The 14,955-nt window shown below is 42.6% G+C and overlaps 1 protein-coding gene across 2 annotated transcripts in view; it reads left to right on the top strand.

Annotated features, from left to right (window-relative positions):
• LOC126390323 (ras and Rab interactor 2-like) overlaps positions 1 to 14,955 on the top strand; it is a 49,203-nt gene that overhangs the window by 4,350 nt on the left and 29,898 nt on the right. For both annotated transcript variants that reach the window (XM_050044575.1, XM_050044577.1), the window contains exon 2: positions 7,928 to 8,081. In XM_050044575.1, the coding sequence (XP_049900532.1) occupies positions 8,013 to 8,081 (69 nt within the window). In that variant the 5' untranslated portion in view covers positions 7,928 to 8,012. The remainder of the gene's footprint in view (positions 1 to 7,927; positions 8,082 to 14,955) is intronic.

Raw genomic sequence — 14,955 nt, 5'->3', positions numbered from 1 at the left:
CGAAAAACGGAGCAGGGTTCCTGAAAAACACCCATGTTCAATGGCACACAAGCCGCTGGTAAAGAGGCCAGCGGTCGCTAAAAAAGCAACTGGTGTTTGTTGGTCTTGAACAGTGGTCTGCAGCTTGGCAGCTGTCTTGCCAAGGTCTTGCGCCATCCACCATTCCCTCCATCTCCCAGTGACAATGTCAGCTCATATACAATGTACTACATAACTGTAGAAATGTAAGTATGAGAGGTATGAAACTTACAAAGGTAATGGTTTGCAGAAATGCTCTTTACTCTTGCAGGGCTGCTGGAAGGGTCTGAATGTTCTTTGCGGACTTGAAGAAGGCTTACGGCCGCGAACCTCAGGGGAGTCTTGTGGTGCACACTGCGGGATTACAGGGTACTGGGGTTGCTGCTATGAGCCATCCAGTCCCTGTATGACCAAAGTGAGAGTTGCATCCATATTCTTGGTGTAATATCAAGCACTTTCTCAGTGGGTATTGGCCTCTGCCAGTGTTGCCCCTTGTCACTGACTCTGTTTGTGATATTCATGGACAGGATCTTGAGGCGCAGCTGGGGCGAGGAAGGGTTCTGGTTTGGGGACCTCAGAAGTGTATCTCTGCTTTTTGCAGATGATGTAGTTCTGTTGGCTTCGTCACACCTTGACCTTTCTGCTGGAGACCAGTGGATTACCTCCTCCCTCCACGTTGGGAATGAGTTACTGCCTCAGACGAGGGAGTTCAAGTATCTCAGGGTTTTGTTCATGAGTGAGGGTAGAAGGGAGCCTGAGATGGATCGGCGGTTTGGTGTGACTTCTGCAGTGATGCGGGCGCTGTGTGTGGACCACTGTGGTGAAGAGAGAGCTGAGCCAGAAGGCAAAGCTTTCAGTTTACTAGTCCATCTACATCCCAACCCTCACCTATGGTCATGAGCTCTGGGTAGTGACTGAAAGAATGAGGTCACGGATACAAGCGGCCGAAATGAGTTTCCTCCACAGGGTTGCTGGGCTCAGCCTTAGAGATAGGGTGAGGAACTCGCACATCTGGAGGAACCTCGGAGTAGAGCTGCCACTTCTTTGCGTCAAAAGGGGTCAGTTGAGGTGGTTCGGGCATCTGATCAGGATGCCTCCTGGGCGCCTCCTGTTGGAGGTGTTTCGTGCACATAGGAGGTTGCGGGGCAGACCCAGAACACACTGGAGGGATTACATGTCTCATCTGGCCTGGGAACGCCTTGGGGTACCCCAGGAGGAACTTGAAAGTGTTTCTGGGGAGAGGGACGTCTGGGGTGCTTTAATTGGCCTGCTGCCCCCGGATAAGCCGATGAAAATGGATGGTTGGATGGACTGAGCTGCATTTTCAGCTGCCTGTATAGGAGTTGCAACGTGGGAACTAGGTCAAAAACTCATCTTGTGCAGCATCCAGGATATTTTTTTTTAGATCTCCCCATATGTATTTTTTTTTTTTTTTAGAAAAGTGGAGGTTTTGCTCTTAAACTTGAATGTAGTAATTATAATATATATGATTCAGAAACTGGGGCAGGGAGGCACATTGAAGACCCTATCATTTAAGTTTTTTTTTTCTTTAGTGGTGCATATTTGCGGGGTACTTGGAGAAATTTATGATAAATCAGAATACCACAGTCTAATGGCCACACAGTGAGCATGAGGCCTTTGTGGCCCCTGAGGGTCTGGGGCTGCAGGGCACTGTTCATGGTTGGTAATCCAGTCTTAGCTACACCCAGGCTTGACCTGAGGTAATTTAAATCCACTTTCCGGTGTGTGTTTACCCTTTGCTTGTCTTTTATATCTTCTCCATGACTCAACGAAAACAGGCACTGGTGTAATCATGGTAATTAGACTACTTTCTGTTTACTTGGAAGCTATCAGCACATCGTCTTTCCTCTCTCTCTTCCTTTTAAATATCAAGAGACAGAAGTTATGCAGAGACATTTCCCACCTCCCTCCCAGGCTGGCTGGATGCTTGGCTTGTTCCTGGTACTAATTTAAAGGGGAGTAGCCCGGGGAAAACAGCCCAAGCTTTTCTCGGCTGACCTTTAGTGCGGAAAGTTGCGGCAGGGCGGTGCTGGTGCCTGTTTCTCACCATGATTTAGTCCAGTGGCGTTCCTATTATATGTGAGAGTTTGATTTGTTTGACGTGATTTCCAGCGCTCACATGTTGCTATTGCAAGACTCCTAAAGCTGTGATTAGAGGTCAGGCTGTTGGTCAGGCTGGTGTTTGACTGACAGACGGTCCGTAAACATATCATGGAAAAAAAAAAGAAAGTAATCCTGACCTTCTATCCTTGAGTCGAAAAAGCTGTGAGTGATCAGATTCCTCCTCTAACCAACACAACATGGGCCAGTCGGTTCAGCTGAACTTACAGAGAACCACTGACCCAAATTCTGCTCTGCGGCTGAATGCACACACACACACACACACACACACACACACACACACACACACACACACACACACACACACACACAGTTTTGAAGGAATTGCCTTGGCATTTTAAGTAAGTAAGTAAAGTCAGTGTATTAAAGTCAAATACACTCTTTCCAACCCTCTCTTTCCTATGGACACAAGTACACACACACACACACACACACACACACACACACACACACACACACACACTAACACCCCATCATCTGGTTTGCCTCAGGGCAATAACATGACCCACGTGTGGGAGTTCTTTCTGCAGTGGGTTTATGCAGCTGCCTGCAGATCCCTCCTCGTGCTCTGCTGCTCTGACAGCAGCATGGAGCCCTGTTAGCCAAACACTCTTCACTACATCTCACAACTGAGACATGAAGCAGCACTTCATGTTGTTCTAACAGTTTAAAGAAATACCAATAAAGTTTGTTGAATATGTTTTTACAACGTTGGACAGAGAGACTGAAGGGGAATAGTAACAAACAGCAGTCAGTCTGAAGTTGGATTTCTTAGTACTCGTTTAAAAAAGGGATGTTGCTCAACTTAAGAATTTTAAAGTTCAATGCATGATAGAAGCCTACAGTATCAAGTCATATTAAATGTCCATATCAAAACAGTGATCCAGGCCATAATCATCAGCAAGAAAAAAGCACAGTTGCATGATTTCTTTCATGGTTCTCCGGAGAACACAAAGCCTGATGTCAGCCTGTTAGCAACAGAGCTGCAGGAATGAGCCCTAAAACTCAAAAATGAGTAAGCATTTTTGTACTCCCAGTTCTCTCATCTTGAAGTCAGTGGGTTTTTTTGAATGGGTTTTTGGTTAGATGCCTGAAATAAGATCTGTGGTTAACACAAGCTTAAGATATTTTCTTTTGTTTTTCTTCTGTTTTGCTCTACAGTGTAAAATGTGTCAGTAAATACCCCACTTTTGAATTTTGAAGCTTTTACCAGTGGCTATTTTCAGGCAAAAAACCCCACTTGGTTATGGTTGGGAAAAGATCATGATTCGGCCTAAAATACCAATGTTCAGTAGCTGGAAAAGTGATGACAAGTCACTAAAAAACACTTAAGTTTGGCAGCACAAAGCTGCTGGAAAAACGGAGACGTTACATTTTGTTCTACGATGTAAAATGCATCAGTAAATACCCTGCTTGTGAATTCAAAAGCTTTTGCATGTCTTTAAAAGACATGTAAAAAGCTTCTGCTTGCTAACAAGTGGCTAAATAAGACTTCAAAACGTCATCATACTAGACACTTTACAACCTCGTTGTGGTGGCGATGTTAAAGTCATACGTTAGCTTTTTACCTCTGGTGATTGCATTAAGTCTTCAGAATTCATAAAAGTTGTGTTAATTTCTGGAGATTATCTTGTTGAACAAAACCTGTAAGTATCATAAACTTTTGTTTGCCACTATTTTCTGCAGTAATCCAAAATTTCAATGAAAAAATTCCATAGACTTTTTGTTGAGGGAAGTAGGGTGACAGTAACTACCAGGTTGGCCTACATAAACGTCATCCCCGCACTACTCTATTAGTGCAATTTTAACAAATTAAAAACCAAGAACATTTGAAAACAAAAAAACACAAAACCCCAGGAAAATAAAAACAACGTTAAACTGGAACAGAATAAAACAGGTTAAAAAAACTAGTGTAAAAGTTGATACTGATCCAGACGGCCTTATCTCCTGTGGTATGTTGTTTGAGAGCTTTGTTGTAAAGTAAATAAGCCGTGGTGTGGTATTCACAGCATATTAGTTGTCTATACACAGTTCTCAACATGGAGGTGGCTGAGCTGGTGGCTAACAGCTAACGGGGCTATTACCATAAACAGTGCTGAATGACTGCAACAGTGCTGATAGAGTTAAAGTATGAACCGGGGGGAACAGGAGGGGGGGCACTATGCTTCTGCAGCAACACTGTCCTGATATCAGTGGTAGTGTAAACACCATATGAACACTGTGCAAAACAGCGGCGATGAGCTAGCCAGTGGCATACACACATGCACCAAAATGCACGTGCGTTTGGACAGGCTCACCACAACAAACCACAGAGGAGCTCAGATTACAAAACACAAAGGTAGCGTGACTTCATTCTCTGCTCAGGACGTCATTACTGCACTGTATCTTTACATAGCAAATAGTGTTTGCTACCATGTTAATGCTGTGAATGTCCCATTAGTGACCATTAGGTGGTTCAGCTTCTCTTGTTGTTGTTGTTGCTATATTAAGTATTTCTTTGGTCATTTATGAGTTCGTGCCACAGTTTCCCATGAAAACAGAGAATTCGTCTCTGCAGCATGTGCTCACCATTTGCCCTTCAGAACTGCAAGCACAGCATTACATAAATCTGCCTGTGATGCCAGCAGTGTAATGTGCTGCCAGCTGAGGATTGATTGCAAACCGTTTCAAAGTCTTGCCTTGCCATCAGCGGTCAAATAATGGTAATTAATGTGACTTTCATAATGAAAAGAAGGGGCACTTGTCTGTGACTGTGATTGTGTGTAGGTTACATGCTGATGCAAAGTGCTTGAAACTAATAAAATGTTTCTTGCATCTGCCCATAAATATCATTAAAGGAACTGTTCAGCATTATAAGAAATGTGCTTATTGCTGAGTGTGTGATGAGACTGATATTAAATCTTCTCATCTAACTCTCTGTAAGAAAGCCAAAAAGTGCATTTTCCAAAATGCTGACCTTCTGCTTTAATTCTCTGCCAGTATGCACCCATGATGTGTTAAATGTTGTTATTGTTGACATCAGCGATACTGAAGACGAGCCGCTAACACCACACATGTCTGTGTTCATGACCATCAAACACTGAAGCTATTCATTAGCACCGATATAGGACAGCACAGCCTCACAGCTAGCATGACACCCACTGGGAGAAAATTAGGGTCCCACCATGAGTGGGTTTTAAAACTAAAATACCACAAAGCTTAATGAAGTCCTGCTGTCTGTCTGGTTTTATTACTATTATGTAAAACACAATGAAGTCTGTGTATGTATGTGAGCGAGGGGAGGTGTGTCACACTGGGTCTGTTGTTGACCTGGAGAATTTTTTAACTCGTGTTTACATGTCTTGATCTTTAACTACGTCTGTAAATCTCTTATATTCTGGTTTGAATAGTTTTAATGTGTGAATATATGTGGACATGTGTGTTTACCTTATGAACAGTGTGCCTCTGTGCTGCAGTGGGTCCAGGAGGGAGGAGTGCATGCTCAGATGTATCTTTGTTTACTTGCAGCTGAGGCTCTCACACACAGAGACACACACAGTGATCCACGTGCATTTACTGAGGACAAACTTGTTACATTTGCTGAGAGTTTGATGTGATTGCAGTGTTTTGCCAGGGGTTAAGGGGGGTGAAGGTTTTCAGGACATTCCCACAGTTGGTTTTGCCAAGTGGATCTGCTACGTGGAGCTAATGGAGCTGCCATGGTGAGAGGTCATCTTTACAATACCCAGCATGCTCTCTGGTTTGTCTGAGGCTCTGGTGTTTATGCACGTTGAAGCATTATTTACCTCGCTGTCAGAGTTTTCATTGGCACGGTCACTGGTGTCAGATCTTTTACAGAATCAACAGCAGAAGGACACAGAATCATCACTTGCTGATTTCTAGGAAACGTCCTCAGTGGGAAAGTTTTTGTAAAGTTCAAGTTTTAATTTCTCCCTTGTTCTCTCCGGCCCTTAGTGTTGTTGGCTCTCTCACTTTCGCGTGTTTGTGGAAATGAAACCATCGCGCCAGACTATGAGACAATCAGGAAGTAGTGTAGTCTCTCTATAGGTCACCAGATACGTCGCAAAGTCAGCATGTATTTGACTTCAGTGACTTTAATGCAGCTTTTTAGGGCTGTAACAAACAAGTATTTTGATAATTGATTCATCTGTGGTCCGTCATAATTGTTTTAATTGACTGAGTAATTATTCGGTCTATTAAATGTCAGAAAATGGTGAAAAAATGTCCATCAGGTCACAGAGCAGGTCTGCACAATGTAGGCTCCAAATAAATAGTTCATTTCTCTTTTCTTTTAAGGCAATGTTTCCATCTACAAGATCTTCCTCAGGCCAAAATGTCCATCACAAATGTTTTCAAGTTGCTTGTTTTGTGTGACCAACAACGCAAAACCTGGTAATATTCAAATTACAGTAATATAAAACGGAAGAAAAGCAGCAAATCGTACATTTGAGAAGCTGAAACCACAGAATGTTTGAGGGGTTAATGGCTGTCAGCTCGCTTTCGTCATGCGGAAGTCGGCGTGTTTTCATCTAAAGTGGTCTTGGCCATCGCAATATATGGCCATTTGATAAGTTGTTAATATGAAAATATTAATGAATGCATATTTTATTATTATTATTAATGATCATTTTGAGTGGATTTTTGGCAGGGTAGTTCATTAGTATCTTCTTCGTCCTCTTTTTTTTTTTCGAAGGACATGGAGTCCACGCCTGTCATATGAAATGTGCTATATAAATAAATGTAATTTGTTTCTATAGAAATTATACAGTAATGTCACCCAGACACTGTTGCCCATTGTTTAGGGAGTCAAAAATGGAAGCCCATGTGTCAAGATTTATTGCTGAAGTTAATATGGAGCTTTTATTTCATGACAATGGCACCACTGCAAATATAGCAGACATGACCCAATTATATTCTTTATGGTGCCTTGTTAAACACTCACCACGGTGGGCAGTTTGGAGTTTTACTGATGTTTCCATTTTGCTAAAAAATCCCCTGCGCTTAGAAGTAGTTTCACATTTGATTGTCTGAAATGGTGCTGTCCTGACCCAGCCCTCTTTGTCAGTGTGCTTTTCTTTCCTCCCCCTCAGCCTGATGGTGGGGGGTGATGGTTTCCTTCCTGTTTGAGATGAAAGTGCATGTGGGGACTGATGGACAAATGGAGCATCCCCCTGGTTTGCGAGGACTGTGAACCTCTGCCAGGAGGGAAGGGCGGCCCTAACAGTGGCTAGAGAGAAAGGGGGAAGAGACAAATGGACACAGATAGAAGAATAGACAGAGAGTTAAACCGATACCCTAAAACCTTCTGTTATGGTGGGAAAGAAGGACAGCTGTGCTGGAACTGAGGACAAGATGGAAAATTAATTATGTATATATGAGGACATGGGAACAAAATATAGGAAAATGGGAGGGTAAAAATGTGAGAGAGGGAGGAAACAGGACAGACAGGTAATGAGAGGACAGAAGTACAGGCCAAAAATAAGCAGAGGATTGGAATGAGATAAAAAAGGATTGAGGCAATTATCTGTGATGAAGGAGTGAGGGAGAGGGGGAACAAACACAGAGGAGGCAGGAAAATGAAAGAAGAAGAGGTGAATGTGTAGAAAGCTAGACGAGAGAGTGGGGGGAGAGGAGAGAGCGTCACGGTGAAAGCATTCTAGCAGACCAGACCAGCACCTCCGTAATACTGACTGTGGCCAAAGCAGGAATTTCCTCTGGTTGCACCACAGCTGAAGTGTCTGGACTGAGGCTTATTTTTGACCCACAGAGCTCCAGCCCCTGCTGACGGCGTCCCAGACGTAAACACACACCCAGACGTACCAGTTACCCAGCTCAGCGGACAGGAAGACAACATGGCCTCCTGCTCGATACCTGGGAATCCCCCCAGTGGCCTCACAGACAGGAGCGGCAGCTTCTTTAAGGTAAAGATGGATGGATGCATTGATGGATGGATGGCTTTGCTGGCTTTCAAAGATCACTTAAAAAGCATGAAACGCATCACTTCCTGTGTACCAACTGTGTTTTTGTGGGAAGGGCTGATTCAGCACTTGTTGTTAAGAACAGGAAAAAACTCACAAACGTTTGGCATTGACATTAAACTGCCCCACAAAACCAAAACCTAGTGACTACACCTCTGGTCACAAGGTAGTTAAGATCAGAATCTGACTTTCTGACATGCGTTTTACCACATAAACAAATGTGTCATTTACAAAAAAATAAACAGCATGTAGAACTTTGATTTAAAGTAGCTGTTGAGATAGCCACACCTAGCTTTGGCTAAAGTTAAAGGTTAGGGATGTCCCGATCAAGTTTTTTGCCCCCTATCCCGATTTGAGTCAATAATATTGAGTCCTGATCTGACCTTTCTATTTTACCAGATAATGCAGCTGCACATTGCACACTAAAGTACATCAGGGTTATTCAAATCAAATATGCTTGACAACTGAATAGCTCTAAAGTGTACAGAGAAAAAAACTCCACATCCAAGCTGTACTTTATTGTATTTATCTTTTTTTTTACAAAATTAGTAAAAAGGTATAAAATAACAAACCCACTCTTTAATCTTTTTGGCCTTGTTGTCTCGAGGGAATGTCTCTGTCCCTTTAAGAGACTGTTCTCGTATTTGTTGTCTTGGTGCAGCCTTTGTATGATTAAGTTGAACAAACTGTATTCCGCTTATAGTTTATTTTCGTCATTTGTACTTTTTTGCGCAGATTAGGCTACATTAAAGAATTACTCTTATTGGCTTTTTGCTCCTAGAGCTTTGTTGCTCTTTACAGTGTCGTAGTGAGTGCGATTGTCATTGGTTCTACACTGTGGGCGTGATGATTGCACAATAAACACAAGATACTCTCACACTGAGCCTAAATGAAACGAGTGCTAATAATTTTGTGAAAAAACATAAATAATCAGTCTCATACTGCATTTTGGCTGACATGGAGTGTGGTGTTTTGCCACAGGCGGGGCTCAGCCCCTGCTCTTACACACATGGGAGCTCAGTAGAGTGGAGGAGAAAAGGAGAGCCTTGAGTTGGAGACGGCTGCACTCCACATGTCTCTGCATGAAAGCTTTGCGAGACAACTGACGTAAAACAAAAGATCTGACCCTTTATGTAACTCAGTATAGCTGATCCCGATCGGTTAAAAATGCCTTGATTGGCACTAGGGCTGCCCCCTAATAGTCGACCAAGTGTTAGTCGACCAGAAAAGCCATTAGTCAGCAAAATTTCATCGGTCGCTTAGTTGCAGAAAAAAACAAACAAACGTGACACTCTATTAGGAGCTGCGCCTTGCCAAAATAAATCAAAACCTATATGACTGGAGCATGTAGGAATTTAATTTGAAAGGACAGACACAGGAAGTGGCCACGCTCAGCAGTCAGACGGGAGTCACGTTAATTTCCAGGGCTGGTACCTGCGGTTATTCCACAGGCTAGTTAATAACATGTCGGGCAGGAAATCCAAAGTGTGGGATCATTTTGAGAAGGTGAAGGACGAACCCAAGGTGATATGTAAACTCATCTTCATTGGTCGACTACAAACATGACGTATCATCTGAAACATGGAAGTAGCTACATGCCCATTAGCCCACAGCGTCATTAACAGGCGGCTCGCTCAGTGTGTGACGTGCACTTGTAGATAAAATATAGGCCTATATTAATGAAGGTTCATTAGTATGGTTTTGTATTTCTCTGTAATGTAGCACAGTGTTAACAATGTTACTGATACTATTCTTTCTCACACCTTCTACTCAAACCATTGTGTTGCCCCGCCCAAAATATATCATTTAATAATTAAATTAATATTGTAAACATGTGGGCGACTAGTCGACTAATGGCCCTAAATGACTATTGGTCCACTGGGAAAATTCTTAGTCAGGGGCAGCCCTAGTGTTTTCTATTATAAATATTAACAAATGATAATCAGACACATAACATCTTAATTTTGTTCAGATTTCAGTAGCTGCCTCTGCCTTTATCATGTCTCAGGGAGTATAGTTTTTATTATTTATTTTTTTTTTTGTAAAGTTCCTATGATACGGTACAGTACATTTAAATTATAAAAATGACAGTCTGGTTCGTGTCTCTCAGGAACCATTTCTTGTTCATTTATAAGAGAATTGATGGATTTATCCACTCAGGGACTATTTCACCCCGTTGAGTAGCTTCAGATTCTCACATTATTAGTTCTCTCCCTCACATTTTCAGGAAATATAATATAGTATTGATTGATGAAACATAAAAGTGGAGTTGCCTGTCGACAGTTTCCCTTCTCTTTCTGCCATATATTGAAGGAGAGCTGGAAGTGAAGAATGCCAGCTGCACTTGTTGGCAGCCTGACAAACACACTCACAGGAGTAATAAAACTCCCTCTCTGTCTCAGCGGCTCTCTGCCCTCTCTCCCTCTTTCATCTCCGTCTCTTCCCTGCTTCTTTTGGGTCTCTTGTTTTCTTTCTCTTTCACAATATGAACAACACACACTCACACATGTTGTCATGACAGCTGCTCAACATCCCTCACCCACACACACCAAAATAACACTTTTTTTCATGCAGTTTCATTTAAACACTCTGCTGCCCTATTTCTGGATAACAGTCTATTTCTGGGGAAATAATGAGCTACATCTGTTTCCTCTCTGCTGCGGCCGCTGTCTGAATCAGCCTTTTTTATCAGTCATGTCCTGCCAGGTATAAATAATATATACATACCATGACCTATGTACGTTACAGTGTGAGCTGTGGTCACTGTTGCCCTGTGTGGGCAGCTTACTGGTAATAAGGTAGACTGTTCTTCCCCTGGAAAACCCAGTTTCAGCCTGTGTGATGGTTAGCGTCCACTCTGAGGAAGTATTCTTGTGCAACACACTAAACTTACGTAAGCTCTAAATTTGACCTCCCGGGTGCTTACTGTAAGATTCTCCTCTTTTATCAAAGCTTTTCAAGTTGCTTTCATTTCTGTCATTTAGCAGCAGATAAACAGAAACCATCATAGCTCCTGCAGGGTTCGATAACAGCGCCCAGTCTCACTACGTCATATTATGCCATTATTGCAATCACGAAACATCTAAACACCATCAGTGTAAAGTGTTTGCCAAACGTAGGAGCAACTACTATGTGTTCTGCTGCATGGCTTGCCTCATATCGCTGAAGTCAGAGGGTCTGGTGGATGTTATGCCTCCATGCTGCTGATAGCCTTGGCCGAAACCATTATGTTTTCAGGTTGTAGGTCCCTATGTCCGTCTGTCCCCTTCTTGCGAACAAGATATCAGAATCAGAAAAAACTTTATTGTCCATTGCAAAGCAGTGGACTTTCGTCTTTGACGTGGCTCACAGAATAAATAAGACACAGGTTAAAAAAAGACATAAAAGACATAAAAAACAGTGTAGTATAAAGATCACACAGACAACTAAGAACACTTGCTAAAGGTGAGTCAATTACGATTTACTGATAATGTTGAATGCTGTTGGAATGAATGATTTCTTTACTATGTTTGTCTCGAGAACACCTGGAGGAAATTTCTTTGAAGTTGGCCCAAATTGGATTCAACAATGAACTAATTAGATTTTGGTGGTTAAAGGTCAAGGTCACTGTGACCTTGCATCTGTCTCATAATTATAAAAAAGATATCTGAGGAACACCTTGAGAGAAGTTCTTCAAATTTGGCACAAACGTCCACTTGGACTCAAGGATGAATTGATTAGAATTAGGTGGTCAAAGGTCTCAAAAAACATATTTTTGGCCATAACTCAAGAAGTCACACGCTGATTATGACAAAATTTCACTGGCATAACTAATAGGATAAAATAATGAAGTGATGAAAACAGGCTAACAGAGGTACATGAGACCCTAATATAGAGGGTGGGTCATGGAGAGTTCCACCAGTTGGTCCAGGAGCTTCCCCTCGATGATGGCCGTTTACAGGCATATTTTAGGATGACTCTGGGACAGTTTGACAACCTGCTGTCTGTCGTCAGGCTGTATAGCTCTGAGTATCTGGCAACTGCTACCAACAGTTTCTCCTCCATTCTTTACCAAGTGTAAACGTGTTGTTGTGACCACCACAGATCATCTGATTGGACAATGGGAAAAGAGATGACGAAAAAAGAGATGATGTGGGGTGTTTTTCCGCTCTGAGTTGTAGTTCTTTCAACTGGAGGAGTTCAGAGCGCTCTGGCAAAAACGTCAGGTGCCTAGAGCGCAGAAACACAAGGCACATCGCAACGCAAAAACAGGGAGTAAAGAGCTTAATTCTCATTAAAAACAATTACAAAAAGGCGCCTCCAGCTGCTAAAATGCTTTCTGTGTGTTTGGGGCCCAAATGTTGGAGCACCCGGTAGCTTACTGGGTAGAGCATGCACCATTAAGGACAAGTCCAGTGATATTTCATGACTCTCAGAGTTATGATTATAGTTGCTTAACCTCCTGGCCCATGTCTTGTTAAGTGAATTCAGAGCTTGGGAACACCTTTGTCAGGTTCCCATTATATGATATATAGAGCTGAGGAGCATAAGACCCTGGGAACATAGGACTCTTTGTCATGTTTCCATTATGTGTTATATAAAGTTGGGGAAACATGGGACCCTGTGACCAGAGGAATAATCCTATTCATCCCTCCCTCATGACTAATCTGGATTATATAGGCACAAATGAGTACCCACATACGTAAAGCAACCACTGCCTTGTTAATTGCAAGGACATATAGATGTGGACAAGAGATCTAATTTTAGAGTGAAATCTTGCTCTGCTATAAAATGTTGGCAAGCGAGGGACCTAAAGCTTTTAATGCCCGCTGCGTCTCAGTCAAAGGTTACAGCGTTCACCTGGCTGCAGCTTCTTACTTCATTCAGGTTGTTTGACAAATGAAGTGTTACGCACAGATGAATAAATGAAACCACTTTCTAAGCTAAAAAAAGACAGACCTGGACCAGAATCAACAGTGAACTAAGTAACTAACACTAAAAGTTGTCTCGCTTTTAATTTCCTTTGCAGTTTTTTTCCGTCCTCACTAACCCTGTGAAAGCGCTCTGTGTATGCGTCTGTGTGTCAAAACCAAACACATAGTTTCCCATTGACTCCATCCATGGCTTTAACAGCAGGCCATGCAGAGAATCACTTACCTCTACACACACACACACACACACACACACATATTCACAATCTTAAAGGGCTGAATAAATAAACCCTCTGGCGTGTGTCTATGCGTGAGACCTGCCTCTCTGCTTCGGTTTGTCTTCCTCTGTGTCCCTGTGTTATGCCGAGCGAATCCAATCAATGAAGAAGTGGAAGAGGTTCATTAGAGTCAATGAAGCACAGACTTGTCGTTGAGTGCTTTCCTGGATGTCCGTCATTTTCCTCTTGAAGTCATCAGCGCTCCATGAGGCACTCTGCCCAGAGGCCGTCACTCAGCAACTCTCATCTTCACTGATCTTGATTTTAAAACTCAAGAATTTCCGATGTCTTCCTCTCTCGCTCTTTCCCACATTTTCATTCACAGAATTCTCTCAACAGAAGGTTATAACCATGTGTCGGCTTCATCCATGGCCAGAGTAATAACCCTTTATGGGGCAAAAATTAGCTTCCACTCTGTGCACCCTTGTGTATAGAAATTCTGTGCTGGAATTGAAGTCCTGCAGTGACGTTGCCATCCTCCTGTGGCAACAAATGCCACAATAAATGTAGTTGTACTGCGTTATGAATCAGTTTCTGGACAGGGCCTTTGACCACCTGTTTGACCTGAGCTTTAAAGGTATACTATGCAGGAATTGTCAGCTAATGTTTGTAAACAGTATCGCCAGTGAAGGTGAAAGCCAATCCCAGTTCAGTCAGCACCATTTTAAGCTGAAAACAGCCGCAGCACAGCACAGGTGGTGCCACTATAGCACACACAGGATGCGTCGCACTGCAGCTTGTCAACAGACAACCACGAAAGGTTATTACTACTCTTATTTCACCTGTGCATTAGCGTAAAATCATGTGTGGAGAGCCCCTAATTAAACTCCAGAGCCAGGCAGTATCTTTTTGGCCATTGTCTTTATAATAAAGGGATTGTGGGTCATTTAGCTGGGGATATTTCTCAACCTCAACGAGTCTCTCCTCATCCATTCTTCGTCACACATAAGACAGCAACAGCTACAGAGTTCTCTTTATTCATCCATGTATTATCAAGTTATTATTGAATAGCATAGTCAGATTTAAAGCGACAGTTCACCCCAAAGTCAAAAATGCATATTTTTCCTCTTACCTGTAGTGCTGTTTATCAGTCTAGATTGTTTTGATGTGAGTTGCAGAGTGTTGGAGATATCTGCTGTAGAGATGTCTGCCTTCTCTACTATATAATGGAACTAGATGGCACTCAGCTTGTGATGCTCAAAACGCCAAAAACATACATTTGAAAAACTCCACCAGCAATGTCTCTTTCCAGAAATAATGACACGGTTACTCAGGAAAATCCACAGACCTTGTCGTGAATAGTTTCATGTAGGAAGTGGTCTCTTTCTGCTGAACTACAGCTCTGAACCGTATCACTGCACAGAGAGAAGCGTGCATCTACTGCTGAAAGATTAGATAACAAAGCAGAACCTTTGGGGCCTGTATCATGACGGATGATCCTGTGCTTTACTAGTGCATGTTCTCACACAAATGTTCAGTTCTAGCCTGAGTGTCAGACTGAAGCTCCCAGAACCTTCAGTCTGACATTGCCTCCATTGAAGGCGATTTACAAGGGGGAGGGAATTAGATTTTTCCCTAACCAATCAGTAGAGATCAACGACTCACCCAGAATCTGAGGTCATTAGTATC

This window comes from Epinephelus moara, chromosome 5 (genome assembly GCF_006386435.1).
Source record: "Epinephelus moara isolate mb chromosome 5, YSFRI_EMoa_1.0, whole genome shotgun sequence".
Classification (NCBI taxonomy): domain Eukaryota; kingdom Metazoa; phylum Chordata; class Actinopteri; order Perciformes; family Serranidae; genus Epinephelus; species Epinephelus moara.
This window is presented reverse-complemented; position numbering and strand designations above follow the sequence as displayed.